General features: G+C 38.9%; 1 protein-coding gene across 1 annotated transcript in view; it reads right to left on the bottom strand.

Annotated features, from left to right (window-relative positions):
• Positions 1-23,809, bottom strand: part of ccdc73 (coiled-coil domain containing 73) — a 62,084-nt gene extending 38,275 nt beyond the window's left edge. The window contains exons 1-8 of the mRNA XM_033038542.1: positions 23,651-23,809; positions 15,568-15,639; positions 13,451-13,522; positions 12,657-12,692; positions 9,672-9,746; positions 7,378-7,416; positions 5,900-6,035; positions 46-125 (exon numbers count right to left, since the gene is read on the bottom strand). Coding sequence (XP_032894433.1) covers positions 46-125; positions 5,900-6,035; positions 7,378-7,416; positions 9,672-9,746; positions 12,657-12,692; positions 13,451-13,522; positions 15,568-15,639; positions 23,651-23,809 — 669 coding nt within the window. The remainder of the gene's footprint in view (positions 1-45; positions 126-5,899; positions 6,036-7,377; positions 7,417-9,671; positions 9,747-12,656; positions 12,693-13,450; positions 13,523-15,567; positions 15,640-23,650) is intronic.
• Positions 23,810-24,410: the final 601 nt, after the last annotated feature.

Below are 24,410 nucleotides of genomic sequence, written 5' to 3'. Positions count from 1 at the left end.
AATCCATCCCCCTTTAGGAGTTCAATGGTGCAATATTTTACTTGCCTGTTTTAAGTCATGTATAGCATTCTCCTGATTTTTATTCACAGTCATTAGCTTCTTGTTCAATCTTGTTGCTTCATCCACTGTAACAAAAAGTCTTTTGAAAAATCACGAAAAAAATGACATGCTAATCTGAAAGATAATCCTCTTTTAGACATTTTTTATCTACTGTCTAACTGTGTGCCCATGTTAAATTTGATAGGCTTTATAAAAAGTATTTTCAAGGTAACTGGAATTGATTTCATTCCTTCCACAGCTATCTAAGTTACACTTGGGTAATATCATTGTTAGATTGCACTAACACGTATATCAACATGATCTTAATCAAACTCTTGTTACAGCCCTGGGTTGCTACAAATGAAAATCTGAGCTGTTAGAGAGTGGAATACTATGATTCAGTCAACATATGAGGCAAACACCCCCACATTTCAAGTGAGGAATAAGCATTTTAAGCAGATGATAATATGAAGTAATGAGGAATGCTTGGGGCTAGGGATTAGTTCTGTTGATGTCTCAAAAGAGAATAGCACAAATATAAGAGTGAAAAAGCCCCCTTATCCATGTTTAACTAATTTCTGCTAGTTTAGCAATGCTTTGGCTTCTTTGCCACTTGATCTGGGTCAATTATAGCTTAATAGAATAATCTCATCACAACTCACAGTTTAAGAATCACATTTAAAAAAATTGATTTTCACAACTTCCAAATAGTAACTTCTTCAGATGCTTGCAAATCAGGGGTTATATACGAAAGCATCTGTCGGGATTTGAAGTTGAGAGGCAGTCTCAAATAGATGACTGCCTTAAAATATCACCATATAAAGTCAAATTCATCTCATATATGATGTCCTTCTATCAATAACCTCTCCATCCTCTAGCAAGTATAAGATCAATTGGGAAAAATACATACATGTGCAAATACCAGATGAAATATGGGAGGAAAGCCTCAAACATATACATAGGTGCTCAAACAATGCTAGACACTGCCTCATACAGTTCAAAATTATACATAGACTTCACTTCTCCAAGGCAAAAATACACAGTATATATCCAAATGTTTCACCTACTTGTGTTAAATGTCACTCCTCAGATGCTACTCTTTTTCATAACTTTGTATCGTGCCCTAAACTCACCTCTTTCTGGTCTGATATATTTAATAATATCTCAGACATTCTTAACATCCCATTAAACCCAGAGTCCTTATTAATCATCTTCGGGGTATCTGAAACATCAAGACAACTCACAACTGTTCAACGACAATTCCTCTCCTACTGTCTCATTACAGCAAAGAAACTACTGCTCATGTCATGGAAAAAAACAATAGCTCCCAATTTCAGAATGTGGCTTCATGACTTGACCAGTACATTACATTTAGAAAGAATAAGATATGTTCTAAAGGATAGAGTCAACTGTGTATCAGAAGAATTTACTCAATTACGGGCTAATAATGGGAAAAAAGCTCATACTTAAATTCTGGAAAAATGCGCCCACACCAACAATAAAAATGTGGACATCAAATATGTTTGAAACATTACATCTGGAAGAGATGAGATTCCTCTTAGCAGGTAAAGCAAACCAATTCCAAAAGACGTGGTCTACGTTTATGGACCTATTACAAGCATGAGGTGCAATAGTAATTTTAAAAATAAATAAATAAATAAATGGTATCAGGACCTGGCAATGGGAGGTAAAACAACAAAAACAGACTTGGTTGGTAGTCTTTCTGCGGAGTTTAATGTTATAATAGAGCGATTGTCCTTACTTTCTTTTTCTTTCTTTTCTAGGGTCTACTTTCTTACTTTACTTCCTTCTCTAACTTCTTTTCTAAGGGGCTTTCTTTTCCCAACACTCTTTTGCACTTCACGACTCTTGCGCACCTTCTTTACTTTCCTTACTTCTATCTTTTTCTTAAAGCTTAAAAAAAAAATGAAGCGGTACAAAAAAATGTATTAAGATATATGTGTTGTGTGTTATTGTAATTTACCGTACTTCTAATAAAAAAAGAAGAAAAAAAAAAAAAGGATAGTCAACTAATTTAATAAAATCTGGCAACCCTTTATGTAATTTCTTGCACAGAAGAATATTGACACATAACACAAACCCATCTACACTCTAAACCATCCATTTTAATGAAATTATGAGTAAGGGATAGAAGACAAGAGAGTTAGAAGCTTTAGAAACAAGAGTCTTCACAAATAATTATTGCACTGAACTGCTCCCTATGTACTGTAGTCGCCTTCTGCACTTTACTTATGTATTTATTTATTTTTTTTATTTAATCCCCCCCCCCCCCCCCCCCCTTGCCCATTATTTATTTATTTATTTGTGTGGGTTTTTTAAATGTTGGTTTTATAAACATGCCCGTCCATATTGTTTGTATAATACTCAAAGGTTCTGTTTTGATATGTACATTTGGAAAAAATGAGCTTGGATATGGCTACATAATCTGTACCCATTTTTTTGATGGCTCAATAAAATACATTAAAAACAAAATTATTTAAGATTAAAAATATTTATTTATGAATGTGTATCTAGTGCAAGCTTCTTTAAGAAACATTAGAATGCAAGAAATAAAAGCAGTACGAGGCCAGATGGCCCTGCAAGAGTGGTCCATCATTCATCAAGATCATGGCTAATCCTTCACCTCAACACCATTTCCCATCATTATGCTCATATCCCTTGGTTCCCTTAATACCCAGAAATCCTACAGAATGAATTTAATTACAACTTCCATAGTCATCCAAAGTAACAAATTCCAAAAGTTCACCACTCTTCTGAGTGAATGAATTTCTCCTCATCTCAGTGAAGGCTTTCTAAACTAATGGTCACCAAAGGCCCAGGCTCCTTTGGGAGAATGATCCCCAAATTCTCCCATTCCATTCAATTTTGATCACACTATTTATGAAAAATCAAGATATTTAAAAGGATTCCTGAAGGAATAACCACCCACATTTTTGTTTACAAAAAACAAATCATCAAAACACCAGGTGAGCTATTAGGTGAACTCAAAGTGATTCAACTCCAGGTGACAGAATTGATGTAGGAACCATGGCTTCCAAGTTCAGCCTTCCTAACGTGCAGAATGACAAGTAGGACTTTCACAGTGAACGATATGGTCATGGGACATGTTGTAGTACAGAGAGATCTAGGTGCTCAAGTGCTTAGCTCTCTGAAAGTGATGTCACAGGTTGACAGGGTGGTGAAGAAGGCACTTAGCTTGTTAGCCTTCATCAGTCAGGCTATTGACGGTGTCTGACAGTGGGGGCGCTGCAATGGCGGCAGCCCTGTCAGCAGCGCGTTAGTTTTTTCAACATTTTTTAGTATGTTTTAAAGTATGTTTTTAATGGATCTTGTGTGTTTTGTGTGGGAGGTGGTGTGGGGGAAACCGTTTCGGCCGCCTCCTCCATGGAGAGGCGACTTTTTCCAGGTCGCCTCCCCTGTGGCCTAACAGCAAGGATCGGGCGGCCTTTCCCGGAGACGCGCCCGGGGCTTCAGCGGCGGGCGCAGCGTGGACTCTCAGCGTGGAGCGGGTGAGCCCTCGCTGGGGCTCACTGGAGGGGAGCGCTCCGTTTCGCTGGCCCGGGGCAGCCGGCAGCCTGAAGCCGCGGTCTGCACAATTCCAGCTGGCGCGGCGTCCGCAGCCCGGGATCCCTCGTGGGGGACCCGGGGGAAGAAGAAGCCATCACTGCCGGCCCGCCGCCAACTTCTACCGCGGGCGCGGTGGCGTAATACCATCAGAGGGGGGCTTCGACCGCCGGCCCTGCGGTCTGCGGTGCTTCTGGCTGCGGCGGGAACTTTAAACTTTAAATCTTCGACCGCCGGCCTGCGGCCTACACCAACTAAAGCCGCGTCTCCGGTGGGGAAGAGCCGGCTCTGGACTTACCTGGACTTGTACCTTGTCCTTTTACCATCTGGACGCCCGCAGCAACGGCTGCGGAGGGTTGAGGTCCCGACCACGGGGGGAAATGGAGGAGGACTGGCCAAATTGTGTGCCTTCCACCACAGTGATGAATGCTGTGGTGGATGTTTATGTTAAATTTTTATTGTGTTTTTGTGTGTGTTCTTTATAATTGTACCGCTGCTGACATATTCATTTCACTTGCACTTATGTGCAATGTGACAAATAAACCGTATTGTATTATATTGTATTGTATTGTATTGTATTGAGTACCGGAATTGGTTCATTTTGTTGTAGTTATTTAAGACATCAGTGAGATCAGACTAGGGAATGAGCCCCAACAGTTAAAAATGTATAGTACAAGGGAAATTTTTGTTCTGTATCCTTAACTCTGCATTGACAAGAATCCAAACAAGTCTTAGCTGTTGTACGCATTTTGAGTTGGTCTAAGAAAATCTGCAACCAAGTCTTGTTATAAAGGCAGCAGAAATGAGAAAGGATATAATCCACAGAACATTCACTGCTCTGCCCTTAAGCATAAGGCAACATAAACCAGTAGGCCAACAATCAAAACATAAATTATAGTAGAGCCTGCCAGAAGGCAGCAGGCTCTAATCTGTTTTACAACTGCTTGAGATTTTTCAACATTACTGTTTAGACAGTTCAGGGCTGATGGACTGGCAAGCATGCAAGCAATGATGATTCACACTGTCCGATAGACAATTATTATGCCAAGTGGCAAGTGGCTCATTTACACTGATATTTCGGCAGCCCTCAGATATTTTATTGTACTGCACTGGTGATTTAGAGTTTATAGAGGCTGCATCAGTTGCTTCAGTTATCTCTACTCCAATGTATTTTAAATTGCAGGAGATGGTCTTTTCCTATATCTCTAAAATCTCTGAAGAGGATTACTGACTCGAAATGTCACCTATCCTTGTTCTCCAAAGATGCTGTTTGACTCGCTGAGTTACTCCAGCACTTTGTGTCTTTTTTTCCGCTATCAAAGAGGAGGTGGTGATGTAACTGTTCCGCACTGATTTTGTCAGATCGAGGATCGAGAAGATCGAGATGTCAAGGATCAAGTTACAAAGGGAGGTAGCGAGGACCAGGCCTTGGAGCTTGGTGATGAGTTTGATGGGACCAACAATGATGAATGCGAAACTCGATCAACAACTGCCTGACGTATGTGTTCCAGTAATCCAGGGGTTGGCAACCTTTTCTGCCAGGGGCCAGGACATATGACTGTGAGCGGTTGGCGGGCCACATCTATCACGTGTACACATGGATCCCACCCCCTTCCCGCCCCGGAGGGCAGGCATCAAATCACGTTCACATAGATGCTGCCCCTTCGAGGACGCCACCCGGGGCACTGAGCACAAATATCATACTCACTCATCCCCATCCTACTCACAACCCCTATCCCAACAGTGAAGCCCAGACACAGGTGTGCCACCGTGCTGGCGGCTTTGCACAGGATGCGGTACAGCCAAATCACCTTCCAGGTACCAGAGGTACCAAATGCTGGAGAAACTCACTCCAGCATTTTTTTCTACCATCGATTTTTCCAGCATCTGAAGTTCTTTCTTAAACATTCCCGGTACCGGAGATGACGTAAGTCTACGGGCCGGATGATTGAGGAAAAAAAAACACCTGCGGGCCGGATGATTTCGGGTTACGGGCCGGATTCGGCCCATGGGCCATAGGTTGCCAACCCCTGCAGTAATCCATATATTCCAGAACAGAGTGGAGAACCAGTGAGATAGTATCTACTACTTACCTGTTGCAGCAACAGGCAAATTGCAACATATCGCACCAGCACAATTTTTAACTTAAGATGATTCAAATAGACTGATAACTTTGAACTTCCTTACTTGATCTCAAAATGTATCATGTTATTTTCAGTATACTAATTAAATTAGATGGAGGAATATGTTGTGTTGATATATAACGTTTATTTACCATTCTGCTCTAGTTTTCCATGAGCTTGTATGACTAACCCACACTGATGACTTATTGCTGCAAACCGTTTCTCAACTTTACTCAGTTGACTAAGCTGGTTATCCTTTGCTATGTTCTGCAAACGTACTTTTTGCTCCTGGAAAACAAAAGATAAAAATGCATCCAAACACTATTGCTAGTACAATTTTAAAGATAGTATAAACATTCCCGACGATAATATAATTTCAGTTCAGTTCAGTTTAGTTTATTGTCACGTGTACCGAGGTACAGTGAAGCTTTTGTTGCGTGCTAACCAGTCAGCGGAAAGCCAATACATGGTTATAATCCAGCCATTTACAGTGTATAGATACATGATAAGGGAATAACGTTTAGTGCAAGGTAAAGCCAGTAAAGTCCGATCAAAGATAGTCCGAGGGTCACCAATGAGGGAGATAGTAGTTCAGGACGGCTCTCTAGTTGTAGTAGGATGAATCAGCAGCCTGATAACAGTGGTAATATATTACCACACTCAGATTTGGTGAGGCTTCAGGTACATTGAAATGTACCAAGAAGGATTTGAAAAGCAAGAGAAGGCCAGCAATGATCAGGACTGGGATAAGAAGATTGCAGTATGGGTAAGAAGATTACGAATAATAAAGATTATAAACCTGCATGTATACAATGTTGTTAAAGTGATTCCAAGGTATTCTGCTGAAATTTAGGAAAACAAAAACAACCGAGCAGGAGTTTATAAAAAGGAATGATTGAAAAGGTGGTCACTGAGATCAGTGAGACAGAGAGGTTTACAGAGGGAATGCCAGAGCATAAGGCATGACCACTAATGATAGGCAGTGGAGTATGCACTGAAGATCAGAGATAGAATATGGAGGACTGCAGGGCGAGGAGCAAGACCCAGAAAGGATCTGACCTTGAGAATTAAGAATTTTATAAACAAATTTATAAAAAGGTTATCAGTATTTACTGCCTGAAATAAGTTGAACAATCAGTTATCTGCCATTGAAGCTATACTTGACCTTTCTGTTCTGGGCCTCCTCCATTGTCAGAATGAGGCCCAGCGCAAATTGAAGGAACAGCACCTCATATTTTGCTTGGGTAGTTTACACCCCCAGAGGTATGAACATTGACTTCTCCAACTTCAAATAGCCCTTGCTGTCCCTCACTCTCCATCCCCTCCCCCTTCCCAGTTCTCCCACCAGTCTTAATGTGTCCAAGTACATCCTATCTCTGTCCCACCCACTCCCCTGACATCAGTCTGAAGAAGGGTCTCGACTCAAAACATCACCCATTCCTTCTCGCCAGAGATGCTGCCTGAGTTACTCTAGCATTTTGTGTCTACTCTCTCTTGCAGTGTTTGAGGTCGCAGCTACTGCTTTCCTCTTACCTATTAGTGTTGGCCTATCTCATTAATATTTTCTACCTGCAACTCCTCAACCTCTCCATGTGTCCTGACAATGACTGGACAGCAAAGTGTTCCTTACCAGCTCACTCAGTTTCTTCTCCAGATTATACTTGGAAACCTACAGAGACAGTGTTAATAATTATGTAGATTGAAAATAACCAAGAAAAACAAAGAAATGCAAATGTTCAAAAGCTGTCACAAAATCACTTCAAAAACTACAAGCACAATGTGATTCATCATAATCTATTTAATATATATTTTGTAATGTACTGCAAAACATCGAGGAAAGACACACATAACACCAAGAAAAAACATATGGCATAAAAATATTTATCTCTCAATACTATTATCCTTTTCTATAGTTAATATGACTGCAACACAATACTTAACGTACACCTAAATATATTATAATAAAATGCTCGAATTCAGGAGACAATTTGAAGCATGAAGGTTAATTTATATTTATTACACTTCATATATTCCGAGTTGTATTTGTTGAAAGATTTATTAAAGATGCTGGCTTCCTGCTATCTCACTCAAATTGATTTAAAGAAACCTTTGGGGACGGGCAATTCTGTAAAGCAAGTGGCACAGAATATTTCAATTTAAAATGCGAGATGAACCTTGATCCTCAAGTGAACAGCTATGTTTTGCTTACTGCATCATTGCAAAAAGCAGTTTATTTTTACAACTTCAGTATTCCATTTTTTTGTTTTCCATTCTCTGATTTAATTAAAATTCCTGTTTAAACAAAGTACTTCGTTATTTGTGTCACCTTTTGCTTGTTTTAATCATCCAGTTAATGTAGGATGTGCTTTTAAAACCAACAAAATATCTCCTCTTGCCTGACCTTTTACGCTGAGGCTGTAAGGATTTGTTTGGCTTGTTCAGTCTGTGACATAGCATAGGTGATGTATAGGATTTGCTGTGCTCTGCTGCACATGACACATAGGTATTGTAGAGCAATAAAAAGAACTCTTGGCCTTCTCTAAGTGAGATAATGGAATTTTTTACATTAAATGATATTGAGACCTATATAGATAAGACAGTATGATATTTGCCAGCACTTATGAGGTCAGTAGCATCTAGTCCAAGAGTTATTGTAAAGGTTCCAGTCATTGCCTGCATTTTGGATACAGCTTTGTTGAGAGCCAGCTGTCGAATTAACCAGGTAATCTATCCATAGAAGCACTTTATCTCTACTTACTGTGCTTGAAGTAACTTCTATTTTATTCAGAATTTATCCATTCCTACAAAAATTAACTAAGTAAAAATATCTGGTCCTACTGTATAACATTTACTGTTAATAAATGATTTGTGTCCATGTTAATGTGAATTCTATTAATGGAGCAATATCAGCTGTCTGTGTTAATCTGAAATTATAAGTATTGTCCATTTCAATTTTTAATATAATTGGAAATAAAATTGCATATGAACCTGTCTGTGCATGTACGTGACCTAAGGTTGAAAAACTAGCTTCCTTAAACGTTGCAGACTTTCCTGACTAGGCTCATTTTATTTAAAACAGTAAAAAGTTACAGTTGCTTTTGTGGCAATGTGTAACAATTGCATAATTACTATCGACCATGGAATCCTTTGTTAACAAACTCCATATAATTGGATAATATAATCGAAATGAACAAATGCACAATTTTATAATACTTGCACAATTATAAAGTACTACAAGCCTCTGGTTTAGTTGTTTCATTTTCAATTGTGTATCACTTGTGTTAATTTGTCATTGCTTAATGACAAATTATATGCAACACAACAATAAATTGTTTAAAAACAATTTTATCTTGAGTCCAACAGAATTTCCTTAAGATATTACAAAGTTTATAAACTAATCATTGTCTGTGTAACATCGAGTTTAATTTAGGAATTATTCTAATTAAATTTGAAGTTAACAGGCTATAAAATGCTTTTCAGATTAAATTCCGTACGTCTATATTTCCTTACAACAAAGAAGGAAACCATTTGGCCCTTTCATTCCATGCTGTCTCACGAAGTATTCCCAATCACCCACTAATTTTTTCTGTTCCTCTTTCCCCCACAAATACATCAACTCTTTCACCAAGCCACCCCTCTTCAGATACTGCCATCCAATTTAGAGTGACCAATTAAGAGATCCACATATCTTTGGGGTGTGGGTGGAAACCAGAGCACAAAGCGGAAACCCATATGGTTGCCTGGGAGATTTTGCAAACTCGGCACAGACAGCACCAGATTTAGGTTTGAACCTTGGCCACTGGAGCTTTGAGGCAGCAACTCCAACATGTGTGCCACTGTGCTGCCTTTTGCTGTGTTCATCCTTATTTAATATCTCACTTGTTGCATCACTTTGAGAATGTCGAGCATTAATTCATGTGTTACCTGCAGCACTTTTAATTCTTCCTTAAGTCCATTGATTTCTCTTTCTTTTGCCTCTGAGCTAAGCTGGAATTTTCCCTACAAAGGACAATATACATTATCACATTAATCTAACCCACATGCAAAGAGAATGATTTGCATATACTGAACAAAATGAAAAATGTTTTAATTTAACATTTTAAAACCAAACATAATTTAAACATAATTCATCCAAATAGTCAATTTCTTTGTTCTAATGTGCTGTATAACTGTCATGCACACAAAGAAAATTATATAAATATTATTAGAGAAGCAGATTTTTGTGTACTTCTTTAGTACTGATATAAATATAAATTACGTGAATTATCGAGTATAAGTATCCTTTTTGGTGAATAGTCACATTAAAAGCACGACACAATGAGCCGCAGGTGCTGGAATCTGCAAAAATAAACAATCTCTGTGAAAACTCAGTGGGTCAATCAGCCCCATGGGTGAAATAGGAATGGTCAACATTTTAAGGAAACCCTGCATCAGGCCTGAGAGCGAAGAAGGGAGATAGTATGTATAAAGAGGGGAGGAGGAATGGCAAGACTGAAGAGCGAGCTGACATGGACTGAAGTGGGGTGAAGGATAATGGGCAGAAAGAGCAAGGAAAGGAGGGGAAGGGATGGAGTTGGGAGGCAGAGGCAGGTAGATGATGGATGGAGAAAAATCAGAAGATGAGAAAAAATGGAAATAGATGGAGCCATGTGAGTGGAAGGGAGGGAGAAGGTTCTAAAAAGTGATAAGCAGGAACACCAAATGTTGCTGGCACTGGAATCTGATAAGCAAGGTGATAATGGGAATCATTAGCGGATAATTCATTGGTAGATGGAATGGGTATCAGATGTAGCAGAGGAATTGAAATGGCATGAAAATGGGAGGTCGGTATGACTATTACAAATAGAATGCCGGTGCTCTGTAAATCAGTTGCTTAGTCTGCATTTGGATCGGCAATGTAGAGAAGGCCACGTCATAATGCGACAGACAAGGTTGGAAGAGGTGCGTGAAGTTTTGCCTCATATGAAAGGATTGAAATGGTGGAGGGGTTGTAAGGTGTCCCGGATATAGGTGGAAAGGGAACTGGACGCGGGGAGGCAGGATAGTGTCAGGTATGAGGAGATAACTTCAGTGGGACAACAGCAAGCAGAAAAAATGGGCCTGGCAGGGCAATGCTGTTTGTGGATTTGGTTAAGAGATATAAACTGGAAGGCAGGGTTGGGGCACTATCAGATTGTGGGTTGTGGTGGGAGATCTCCTGTTGTGATGAAATCTCTGATAGTGCAGAATGTGGTTGCCTGGTGTTTTGTTTCTGGTGTGGCCATGGTTCAGGAGAACATATGAGGAGGCATCTGAGAGCTGCCACCTGGCCTCTGCAAGGTAGAGATCAGTCTATCAGACCATCAAGGCAATGCTTTGATCTACAGGTGAGATGACCAGGTTGGGATTGGAGTACTGTGTGTTTGTGGGTTGTTGTTGAGGTTGAAGTGGATGAAGGGATTTTGAAATTAAAAATTAAAACCACAATCCATTTCCATTATTTTTGTTTAAATTTGATAATTGTTTTGATAAAATTAATGACACAAACAATTTTGTAGATCTCCCTTCAAGATCAACATACTGATAATTAATTACCAAAATTATCATTTAGGAAAAACATGAGACCAAAATAATGGCTACAACAGCAAAATAACAAATATAGAATAATCAAAAGCCAAAAGATAGAAATCACTGGAAATGTTCAGCAGAACAGGCAGTTTCTGTGGATAGAGAGATTAAATTAATATTTCAGGTCAATTACCCTGCTTCTATACTGGAAACATTTCAAAAACAAGCTTGTTTAAACATGTAGAGAAGAGGGAGGGATGGAAAGAACAAAGGGAATGTCTGGAGACGAAGACGGATGACACAGATTTCTGCTGAAGGGAGAGGGTGCTGCAGGCTTGTTAACGTCAACTGGTCTGTCCAGAGGAGATGTAAATAGAGGCAGAACAGTGAAGAGAGAAGGAGGGAAAACCTGATGGAAATGTGATAACCTGATCACAGCATGAAATAATAAAGGCAGAGTGAGAGAGAGAAACAAACACACACACACACTCAGGCAGAGAGATACACACAGAGGTAGACATAAGAGACAGACAGAGTCTTGAGGGCTTTCAGTCCATTTTCCCTTTTTGGATGCTGCCTGTTAACGTGGGCATTTCCACCATTTTCCATTGTTGTTACAGACATCCAGCCTTTCCCTGTTGCTTTGCATTTCAATGCCTGGCCAGTTCTAATGCAATTTTTTTTGGTCTCTCAGCAGATATGGCTTGACCTGTTAGGCTTTCCTTGAATTCTCCTGCATATCAGACTTCCAGGAACGAAGTATTCTATATTTCAAAGTTCTAGCAGTTTTTTCCCCTTTCTCTACACATACAGAGCCCTCCATAATGTTTGCAACAAAGACCCATCATTTATTTATTTTCCTCTGTACTCCACAATTTGAGATTTGTAATTTAAAAAAAATCACATGTGGTTAAAGTGCACATTGTCAGATTTTAATAAAGGCCATTTACATTTTGGTTTCACCATGTAGAAATTACAGCAGTGTTTATACATAGTCCCCCCATGTCAGGGCACCATATGTTTGGGACACAGCAATGTCATGTAAATGAAAGTAATCATGTTTAGTATTTTGTTGCATATCCTTTGCATGCAATGACTGCTTGAAGTCTGCGATGCATGGACATCACCAGTTGCTGGGATTCTCTGATGATGCTCTGCTAGGCCTGTATTGCAGCCATCTTTAGAAATTGTGGTGTACAGAGGCAAATAAGTAAATGATGGGTCTTTGTCCCAAACATTATGGAGGGCACTGTACCTCCTCCAGGCAGATGTCATATAGGCAACAAAAAATTACCAAACAAGTTTTATAAATCAAAAACACAATATACTTGTGTTGTTTTTAGTATTCAAAATAAGCATTACCTTTTCCTCTTCTGCGGCATTTACCTGTGTCTGAAACTGTAAGGAACATCGGCAGTTAATATAAAAAAAAAAAAAATAAGCCTATGTCATAACATCTTTCCACTTGACAGCAATTTACTCTCCAGTCTGAGGCCACTTGTAACAGAATAGCTTCAACTCCACATATTTAAAATAAGGAATTTTTGCTTTCTTCGGTGCAAATGAAGCAAGATGATTGCTGACATATTTTACCGCAAATAATTCTTAACACCATACTGTGTAAGATCCACACATCGAATAAGTACGTCTATCATTATTTTAGCTAAACTAATGTATAAATGGCAAAATACTAGATTTAAACAGTGTTGGATAGCACACAAACCCCTACAATGTCCTAAGACCGAGAGCATAAAATAAAAAATGCAGTATTGATTAGATCCTTTAAATATGAAAACAACTGGTATAACTACAGGAATTTATACAATTTTAAAACACTTTTAATCAAGGCACGTTATTGTGGATTTAAATCTATAATAACGCATTTATGTTGAAAGCAGCAATAATTAATTGTCTTTGGTATGGCCTTATATTTATCAAAGGTAAACAATGGAAGAGTTGGCTTAAAGAAGTTACAACACATTACAACAATATAATAACAATACAAATTAAACTCCTATTAGCCAACAATATGTGCTAAATTAAATTAGAAAGCTCCTGCACCATTAGAATTTACGCATCATAAGAAGTTAATATTATATCGCAAACTGTTTCACTGTCAAAAATGTTTTCCTTAAATGATCGCAAAATAAATATACCTGTTTTTTCAGAGAAATTATGGTTTCTTCATGCTGACTGGATAGTGCATTGTATTGATGCTGTAATGATTCCTGTATTACAAATAAACATCGGTGAACCAAACTATACTATCAATTAATTTAAAAAACACCCAAAATCGATTACAATATTTGAACACAACTTTTTAAATCAATAAATCTGAATTTTTGTCCAAAAAAAAATTAGAAATTAGAACAGTAAAATGTTTATTGCATTTCAATTGAAATACAGTTTAAAGCCAAGCTTAGATTTTTCATATAATTATTTGAATGCATTTGCAACACCTAAATAATTCTATACACCTTAGAAGCAAACAAGATCAGTATCACAATTTGCAGAATGGTTAGATGTGATTTTTTAATGTAAAGACTACAGGGAAAGTTCATTTTCAGGGTTCAGTCATCTGCATAAAAGCAGGTAAGGGCAGAAAAAAAAGGGAGAATCCAAAAAGCAGATGGTTAAAATCTTCTTCATTAAATGGCTGAATATACGCATTATCTTAATAAATGCTCATGTAAAATATACAAAACTACAATCTACGTTGGATTATGTCCCTGCTTGTCACTTAGTGGAATTGTTTGTCATGAGTCTTGCCAAATACATTCCAAAATATCTTAAAGTACACTGTCCATCATTAATGTTCTTTCTACCTACACATTTCTCCAGGATACAGCAATAGAATCAGAAAAAAGCATTTCTCACATTTTATATGTGGAATAAATGATTTCTATTTAGTGAACAAATTTTACATTTTGTTCAAAATATATTGAAATATTAACCTGTTCTCCAAAGTTAACAAATTGAATGTATGTGCAGTCGTTTAATATCTAATTCTGTCATTATTGTCAACACATTGTGACCTCTGTATTTTACTGCCTGTATTCAAATTCTTCAGTGGCTTATTTCACATTTGTTATTCACCAATCATACAGCTCAAACCTCTTTCTCTCCATGTCAATTTTCTAATCAATAACATTTCAACAGAAACAAACTCTAACATGCAGTAACCATGACTGCGACATTATTAGCAACACACAAACCAAAATTAATAATGTTCCTCGGCTCGAATCCAACGAGTCCCAATACCTATCTCAGACAGCTTGCCGCACCACATCGATCTCAAACATATTAAACTCCAGGTACACCCCCTACCAAGTGTTTCATGATCTTCAGCCACCCAGCCAAAGAATTTTCTGGGTCTCCAAGACAACAAAACGTGCACAAGCAGGAAGGGAAGGGAGAGAGATATGCTGTTAACAGAGGAGAAAGAAAGAAAACCTTACTGAAGCTGAGGGAGGAGAGGCACGCAAAGGCAGCCAATAAATCTGGATGCCTTCAGAGATGTTTTCAAACAAGACATATTAGGATACAGCATGAATAATTTGTTTGCACATGGTATGTTTTCTTTTCTGTACATAGTGATCAAGCCAACAACTGATATTGTTCACTGCACGAGTATCAAGTACTTTAACATGACAGACAGTTCTGGCAGTTAATCCACATTGGTTGTGGATATCACACCAGTACAATAATCTGTTCTCAATCTAATCTGGTTAGTTGTATCTTAATATTGTATGCAGAATAGAGTATTTGATACAAAGATAGTTTACGAATAAATAAATGCAAAAATATAAGGTGCTACTCTTCTGATCAATCTAGAACATGAAAGAATGACTGAGCACCAGATTACCAAAAGTCACAATAGTCATGGGGTCGTAAAGTCTGCAGCTGAGAGATTACTCAAAATCAAAATTGTCACTAACATGTACATTTTCTATCTTAGATCAGTGTAGCACCACACCAAATAAAGTCACTAGTTGTGTCCAATGTGCTGTAACTTCCCAACAAATAATAGCGTACATACAGGTTTTGAGGAGGCAAACAAAAGGAAATTGGATTAAAAAGAACAATCAAATAAGTAAGAAACATCATCGATTTGCTTTACATGATAAGGATAATCTCCAAAACAAAACCATCACAAATCCTTTTTGGTGCTTCATTAAATGCATCAATTTAAGAAACCTTCCTCCATTTATGAAAAATATGCATTTTAAATGATTTCTAACTATACCATATTTTTTATGTGCCAATACAATACCTTTTGCCATTCTAGTTCTTGCTTCTCCACCACAAGTTCACTGATTTGTTCTTCATACCGACTTTCTGCAGCCTAAAACATGCATAAATCAGTCCCAAAAAAACTTAGTAAAACTCAAACTTTAATTATTCAACAGTAGTCTGGTCTGCTGCATGATTTGGCAAAACAATTCAATCTGAACAGACTGTAACTATATTTTATAGGATACACAGCTTTTTATTGTGATGATAAAATAAGGTTTATAACATTTGTACTATAAAGAAAATATTTTTTACTGAAAGCTACATCATACAAAACTGTAATTATTCCTCCTCCAGAGCACCAAGGTGGAAAAAGAAAGCAAATTACCTCATGCACCTGATTTTTTTTAAATTTAGAGGTAGGAGTACAAATCTTGTGCAGTGTCATTTATACAATGCCATTAGAGAGCACTGCTACCATAACACACAAGATAAAGCACTTAAATATTTCAAGTACAGAATTTAAAAATATGCATCAAAGGTCATATATCTCGTTGCTGAAGTTTTATAATGAAAAGTCAACAGTGACCTTACATTTCTTCTACAAATTTGTTCTAACTTCACAAATATATGTTTTATCATTAAACTAGCCAATCTTCTTTATGGAACATATGGGACTTGAACATACAACAGCAGATTGCCCAGCTCCTAGCCACTGCCCGAACATGGTGGCCATACACCATGTCTCAGTAACGCTTACGTTCTACGGATGAGGAGGGTCAAAAAATCTGAACACCCCCCATAGTTGGCAGATATCCTGCAAGGTAAAGCAAGTTACAAGTGAACAGTCAGCCTCGAGCAGCATATCCTGAGACTCTGACCCCAGACGTGTTTAAAACATTGTAAATAAAAACAAATTTAATAAAAGCATATCAAAATATTAACAAATAATTAATATTATTAAAATTAAAATGTTAATCATTTAACTTCATTTTAACCATCCCAGCCATCTTTAGCAATATGTTGAGGGCCAGATGCAAAATGTATTCAAACCCCCTTCCTCTGCAGCATAGTCTTCCTCTGCCACCGGGTTCAACAATAAAATTCCAAGAAATCGAAGGAACAAAATATTGTTTGGCAATGGTCCCCTTAGGGAAACCTCCAGCTATCAGGTGGCATGATTTGTCCTAAAATCCAGATCAACACCAGTACAAATTCTGAGAAAGGACATCTCATTTGCAGGTGTCGGCCTTTGAAGAAGGTTGTATCTGTTTATTTCCTGGTGGCGGCGCGACTCGTTGCAGCGGCTCCTACAGCCTGTCTGTCTTTTTTTATTTTTTGTCTAGTTAAATGTAGTGTTTGGTGTTTTTTAAATACTGGTTTTTAAATGTGTATATGTGGGGGGCGGGGGGGGGGGAAACCGTTTTAAAATCTCTTCCCTGTCCGGGAGACCCGACCTTTTCCCTGTCGGGTCTCCGTTGTCGTTGGGGCCTAGCACCGTGGAGCGGCCTCCAACCTGAACGACCCGGGGGCTCGGGAGACTGCGGAGCTGCGGACTACTCACCATCGTGGGGCTGGCCGGCCTCGGAACGTGGGGAGCGGTGGTGACTCGCTGCTGCGACTCGACTCCTGGGGCTCGGTGGCTCCAGCAACGCAGCCGCAGGTCCGGTGGACTGGGACATCGGGAGCTCGCGGGTCCGGGGGGAGAGAGAGACCGCTTCCCGGAGCTCCCGCAACGCGACTTCTCCAGCCCGTGTCGCGGGGTTTGGAACGACCCGGAGCGGGGAAGTACATCACCCGGCACGGCTTCATGGCCGTGGGACATTACAGCGCCCGCCGGGGGCTCCAACTTCGAGACTTCTAGACCGGGAGCGGGGCCGTAAATCGCCCGGCACGGCCTAAAATGGCCGTGGGACTTATCATCGCCCGCCTGGGGCTTGGACATCGGGAGAGACATGGAGAGCAGGGGAGAGAAACGACTTTTGCCTTCCATCACAGTGGGTTCACTGTGATGGATGTTTGTGTGAACTTAATTGTGTGTATGTCTGTAGGACATTGTTTTTGTTTGTATGGCTGTGGAAACAAAATTTCGTTTGAGTCTCACTGGGGCTCAAATGACAATAAAAATTTGTATTGTATTTGTATGGATGTTAAGAGACTCCACTGTACTATTTGAAAAATAATAGATATCTTCTGAAGAGTGATCAATATTTTTGCCACAATCACCTGGTCACAAGACATTATTCAGCCTTTTATCTAGAATCCTGCTATATGTCCAATGGTTGCCATTTTCACCTAACAGCATCACTGGCTGGACATCAATCCCTTATGTGGAAAATGCCTTTGAAGAAGGTTGTATCTGTTTATTTGTATGGATGTTAAGAGACTCCACTGTACTATTTGAAAAATAATAGATATCTTCTGAAGACTCTCCCACTAGTGGAAACATCTTCTCCACATCCACTCTATCCAGGCCTTTCACTATTCGGTAAGTTTATGAGGTCCCCCTCATCCTTCTAAACTCCAGCGAGTAAAGGCCCAATGCCATCAAATGCTCAGTAAGTGTTGACCCACTCAATCCTGGGATAATTCTTGTAAACCTCCTCTGGACCCTATCCAGAGCCAGCACATCCTTCCTCAAATATGGCCCAAAATTGCTCACAATAATCCAAATGCAACCTGACCAGTGCCTTATAGAGCCTCAGCTTCCAATCTACCAATGCCTTACATTTTTTGGGATTTGAATATCTCTGTACACGACTCTTCCATTCTACTATCTCTCCATGAATATTTTTCTTATCCAGTTCTGGTCTCTTGAATTTCTCCATTTTCCTTGCTCCAAACCTGATAATGTCGTCAACAATTTAAGTCCTAAACTCTGGAACAATACTACAAATGGAGACGCAACAAATTGCAGATGCTGGAATCTTGTGATAAAATACAACTTCTGGAGGAACTGTGGAGGGAAATGGGCAGACAACATTTCGGGTCAAGACTATTCTTCCGGAAGTCCAGAAGAAGGATCCCGACCTGAAACATTGCCTGTCCATTTTCCTCTACAGATGTTGCCAGATCGCTGAGTTCCAGCAGTTTGTTTTTTACTGCAAGTGGAATTTTTTAAACTGCTCCCTTTAATTGCAATGCTTCATGCATTAAAATGTTCCTCACCATACAGAGTGATCAAATATGGCTGAAAAATGTAAATTGTCAGCAAGCAGAAAATTAATAAATGCATAAGTTCATGAAAGAATTTAGGCGCTTCACGCTAATATAGACCAGAGTGACAATGGATTGTTTATTATGCCACACCAGTTTCCTCGTTTTTATTTGTTACAAAAAGTTATTTCCTAAGCAGAATGTTTTGATTGGAGGGACTTCTGCTTCTTGACCCTGAACATATTTAGGGCCAAACTAGCTTAGGTCAAGAAAGTTTCACTGCTGTTAGGTTACTTTGCTCTTTTCTACTTGCTCATAATCTACCTCCTACAAAATTGCAATCTTCCCTTTCTCATGACTCTGAGCCAAATATTTTTCATACTTCACAGCCTCCTCTGTTTTGATACACTGATTGGGATATCTCAGAATGCCCCAGCAAAAAAGGTGAAACAAAGGGTAAGCTTAAGAAGATTTCTGGCAACACAACATCAGTTGTAAAAACATGATCGTCTTACAAAAAAAATAAATCATATTGATAATAGCATCCCTTTAAGATGCTTTTTCCACATTTTACGGGTGAAAAAAGTTGACATAATCCCATAAAACGACTTTAATTTATGTAGGTACCTTTTACGTATAATATTATAACTGATCTTTAACTCATGATGAACAATTTCCACTCCATAGTTTCTAAGGTCAACCATTCAAGTCCAAATAAAACTTCCTTGATGTTATTCAGCAAAAATAAAGTTTCACGGAACATTCTGATAACAGTGCACAAGGTGCCAGCTGGAAGCCAGGTAACATAAAAAGTCTGTACCTCATTAAATTTGGTATCCAAAGAATTCTCCCTATGTCAGGTTGAACAAGAAATTACTTGTAGAAGCCAAACTGTCCTACATGCAATTGATTGGGGTTTTGCAACACCTATTTGTTTTTATCAAGATCCGAAATAAAGTAATTCAAATACTGTTACCACTTTTTGACATTTTGAAGACAGAGCCTATTTCTTGTTTGTGCATCAACCTATGCTCGATATGTAGGCGAGGCATAGATTAATTGCTGAATTCAGCCTATCTGTTAAAACTAGTAGTGCATAAGAAACAGGGCCAGAGAGAACCTTTGGTCTATGGTAAATAAACCACCCACTGACAACCTATAAAAATTCTATTTAACTTTAGGGAATAAATTATCGCACCTCTAAAAATGGCACAAACAAGAGAAAATAATTGATATTATGATTCAAAGAAACCAAGTTTATGATGAATATTATGTAAAGACTCTTTTGTGTCTATGTCAAAAAAGATACAATAAATAAATAAAAATAAAACAATTCTTACCAGAACAAGGATCACAAGGTGATGTAAAGCTATCATTGACAGGAAGGAGCTCCTTATACCCATTACCGTATATTTTAAAGAAGGTTGTGACTTTGAACCAGTGGTCAAGTCTTTTATGAACACCCTGAACTGTGCCAAAAACAGTTTACCAACAGTATTTTAAGTCCACACTCTTGATAGTATGTTTTCAATGATAGGGTATAGCTGACGTGTGCTGCCATCATAGTGTTATAACATTGGGATCTATTGACCGAATTATAAAATAATTCATAACTGTTCCCATCTCTAGCTCATTGAAAGCACTATCCAATTGTCTGGTGGCACGGTGGCACAGCGGTAGAGTTGCTGCCTTACAGCGCCAGAGACCCGGGTTCGATCATGGCTACCGGTGCTTGTCTGTACGGAGTTTGTGCCCCTCGTGACCTGCGTGGGTTTTCTTCGAGAACTTCAGTTTCCTCCCACACTCCAATGACCTATAGGTTTGTAGGTTAATTGGCTTGGAATAAAAGTAAAAAAATGTCCCTTGTCTAGGACAGTATTAATATTCTGGGATCGTTGGTCGGAGAGGACTCGGTGGGCCGAAGGGCCTGTTTCTGTGTTGTATCTCTAAAACTAAAAAAAACTAAAACTAAATTATCCCCTGTCCCATTGCAATTTCAGTCATAGTGACACACTTTTTCTATTCTTATTTCAGTACCTATCCAATTCCATATTGAAAGTTACAATCAAATCTAGCTCCACTCCCATTTAACAGCATACAATAAATTTTGTTTATTTCCTCCATGACTATTTTGCTAATTATCTTCATCCTGTATTTGAAGCAGATAAGCACTTCTGGAAAGTTCCCTCATCAAAACAACCACCAAACCTTGATCTTTTGGAAGCAGTTAGACTTCATAGCAGCCGAATGATACATTGAACATTCCTATCCTTTAGCAACAGAGCATTAGCACTGTGACGATGAACAACACTTCAGGAGATTTACATTCACATGTGTACTCTGGAGGTTCTGTGCGTTGCCAAGTGGAAAGTAATATTTTCCAGTCAAATACTTTGAAAGCTCTACTATCTGATGAGATCAAATGATACCTACTTGCATAGATGGCAGAACTAAATAATAGAAGACGCCAGAAACCTATACTTCAAGATGGCATTCAACAACTGACATTATTCAGAAATATAAAGAATCTTTCCAGTGGCTGGAGTGTTTCCAAACATAAGCAAAAAAAAACAAGATTCAAGACAGCAAACCATGCAGCCCTCTGCAAACACAGAAACAGTATCTTAGGGTTGTGACTTTAGCTCAAACACCTCAACTTGTACCATAAATACCTTCTTTCTCTTTAAATCACTCAATGATTTTGCAATGTTCAACTCACGATACCAGCTTTCAGCAAGACCTGGCAAGATCCTTGATTGGGGTAGTTTGTAACAGTTAATTCATTTGACTAATACATGCCATTTGGTGATCCTAGTATTGGTATTGGTCTACTATCGTCATATCTACCGAGAAACAATAAAAAATCTTTCTTGCTTGCTCTCCAGGCAAATCATACCATACACAAGTACGTCAAGGCAGGAGAACAACAGAAACATATTGATGAATATTAATTTTTACAGTGCAGATAAAAACAACAAAGGTTGCAACATGGTTGGCTGGAAGATCAGGAATTCATCCTCGAGAGATCTGTTTGAAAGCATGTGAGAGGTCTGTTCGAAAACATGTGAGAGATCTGTTCAAGAGTCTGATAACAGCAAGAAGAAAGCGGCTCATGAATCTCGTAGTACTTGCTTTCAAACCTTTGTTTATTCTGCTCGACTGCTGTCTGTGGGTCAGAAAGACGAGGATCCAGTTGCAGAGGGGATGCCGATCCTAAGTCCAGGAGTTTGGATACGAGTTTAATTGAAATTATGATATTCAAGGTGGAGCTATTGTCAATAAATAGGAGTCTGAAGTAGGCCTCCTCGTTATCCTGCTGTTCCAGGAATGGGTACAGAACCAGGGAGATGGTGTCTGCCATAAACTTGCTGTGGTAGTTGGCAAATTGCAATGGATCAAGGCTGTCTGGGAGTCTGGAGTTGATGTACACCATGTCTCTTTACTGGTGGGAGATTGCAACCTTCACGTGGTCCACCCTGTTTCGACTAATGCAATCAAACAAGATGTGGAACTAATGTAATCAAACAAGATGTGGAATTCTCTGCCTGAGAGGGCGGCGGAGGCAGGTTCTCTGGATGCTTTCAAGAGAGAGCTAGATAGGGCTCTTAAAAATGGCGGAGTCGGGGGATATGGGGAGAAGGCAGAAACGGGATACTGATTGGGGATGATCAGCCATGATCATATTGAATGGCGGTGCTGGCTTGAAGGGCCGAATGGCCTACTCCTGCACCTATTGTCTATTGCCTATTGTCAAATAGAACAAGTTGACTTACAACTTAGGCTGTGCATGCCAAACGCAAGAAGAAGATGTCTCTTACATTAAGGGACATTATTTTTCTTTGATACCAGGATGATAGTGCTCTTCTTAAAGCATGTGGGACTTCACATTGGAGTAAGGAGAGGTTAGATGCATCTGCAAATACTCCTTCAAGCTGGTCCGTGTAGGTTCGGAGGAGATGGCCGGGGACTCCAGGCTAGTTGCTTTCCGAGGATACAATCTCAACAATCTCAAGTTAATCTGACATCTGCATAGGTGACCGCAGGGTACAGGTGCACTCAAGGCTGTTGGGGCGGGTGATGTCATTCCATTGAGTTTCTATTCAAAATTAACACTGAATGCATTGGACTAATCGGGGAGGGATGCTTTGTTACCAACAATTCTGCCCAACTTCGCTTTGCAACTCATTATTGCAGTCAGAAAATGGTAAATTAACCTGCCTGGCAGTGTATGTTAAAAGCTAAATATTCTAAGGGACATTAAGAACATGTCCTGCTCTCCTTCAACAAAATGGCAGCTCCAAAATACAGATCAATTCTGGTATTGCATTAGACATCACAATATCCATGGAGTCGTAGACTTTTACCGCACAGCAGAAACGGGTCCTTATGCTCACCAAGCACATGCCAATCTTTTTGCTCATCTAGATGAAAACTGTATGGCCACGAGACCCATAACCATTTATCCAAACTGATGTTGAAGTAATGGAGTGAGCTCAAATTTTCTAACTTGGTAGGAAAATAGCAAGCATTATCACCCCAAGACATTCCAAAGATTTAACAGACTTTAAAGTATTTTTGAAGGATTTTGAAGCCAGTAAAGTATATGTGAACTGCTGTAGTATAAAATAAATGTCTCTCCTAATTTCCATACAGCAAAATCTCACAAAAAGTCAGGAGTTAAATAGTCAAATAATTAGTGATGTTGATTGAGGGATGGCTTGGACAGGAGACCAGCCAAAAATCCTCTGCTTCTTTGAATTGTTCCCAAATCATCTTTTATGTCTACCAAGAGGTCAGAGGGACTTCAGTTTAATGTCTCATCAGAAAGATAATATTCCTTACATGTCAGCACTGGAGTAATGCAAATAAATAAATCCATAAAGTTTTCACTTTCATATATTAAGAATGAGACAAAAACTTGAAATATAAAAAGTTTGCATTATTGTGCACTAAAATGCTCTACTTACACGACAAATATGAAGCTCCTCAACCACTTCCAAAAGGCTAGTTTTAAATTCCAGCTGATGAACTGAACAAAGTACAGCTGGAGCAGGGCTCTGAAAGTTATAGGAAATGCGTAATCCAGTGTTTGAACCTTCTAATTTTCCTGTTGTTTTGTTGTCCATCTATGCAACAAAAAAGCATTTAGCGTTTTTTTTCTAATAAAATAATAGGATGACTGAAATTATATATTCTTATCCAAAATACATAATTTTATCCAATGTAATTTTTTTCCAGCAATGAAACATAATCTCGGAAGGAAAAAAAAAATGGGATTTATTAAATAAACCAAGTTTTAAGGCTCAAGCCTAAAAATGACAAAAATAAACAGTTAAATGCAATTTCAAAACTATGTACAGTAAACCCTCAGTATTATAGACCTCTTTATAACAGATTTCGGTTATAGCAGACCAAATCTGTTGTAGACCGAATTTGTTGTTTCACGGAATGACCGCTAGGTGGATGGAGCAAATCTTAGTTTAATTCACTTTTAGAGATACCGTACATTGATGTTGCTCTGTTTCTTCTACTGACCTTACTACTAATAGAAGTGTTTTGAATACTTTGGAGAATTACACATTTGAATAGTGTTTTATGAACCATTTTAGTTTAGGTTAATTCAGAGATGCAGCATGGAAACAGACCCTTTGGGCCACCGAGTGCACGCCGACCAACGATCACACATACACTACAGTAATTCTATCCTACACACTAGGGACAATGCAT

Source organism: Amblyraja radiata, chromosome 20 (genome assembly GCF_010909765.2).
Source record: "Amblyraja radiata isolate CabotCenter1 chromosome 20, sAmbRad1.1.pri, whole genome shotgun sequence".
In the NCBI taxonomy this organism is placed as follows: domain Eukaryota; kingdom Metazoa; phylum Chordata; class Chondrichthyes; order Rajiformes; family Rajidae; genus Amblyraja; species Amblyraja radiata.
The sequence above is the reverse complement of the archived record's forward strand: the minus strand, read 5'-3'. Positions and strand labels throughout refer to the sequence as shown.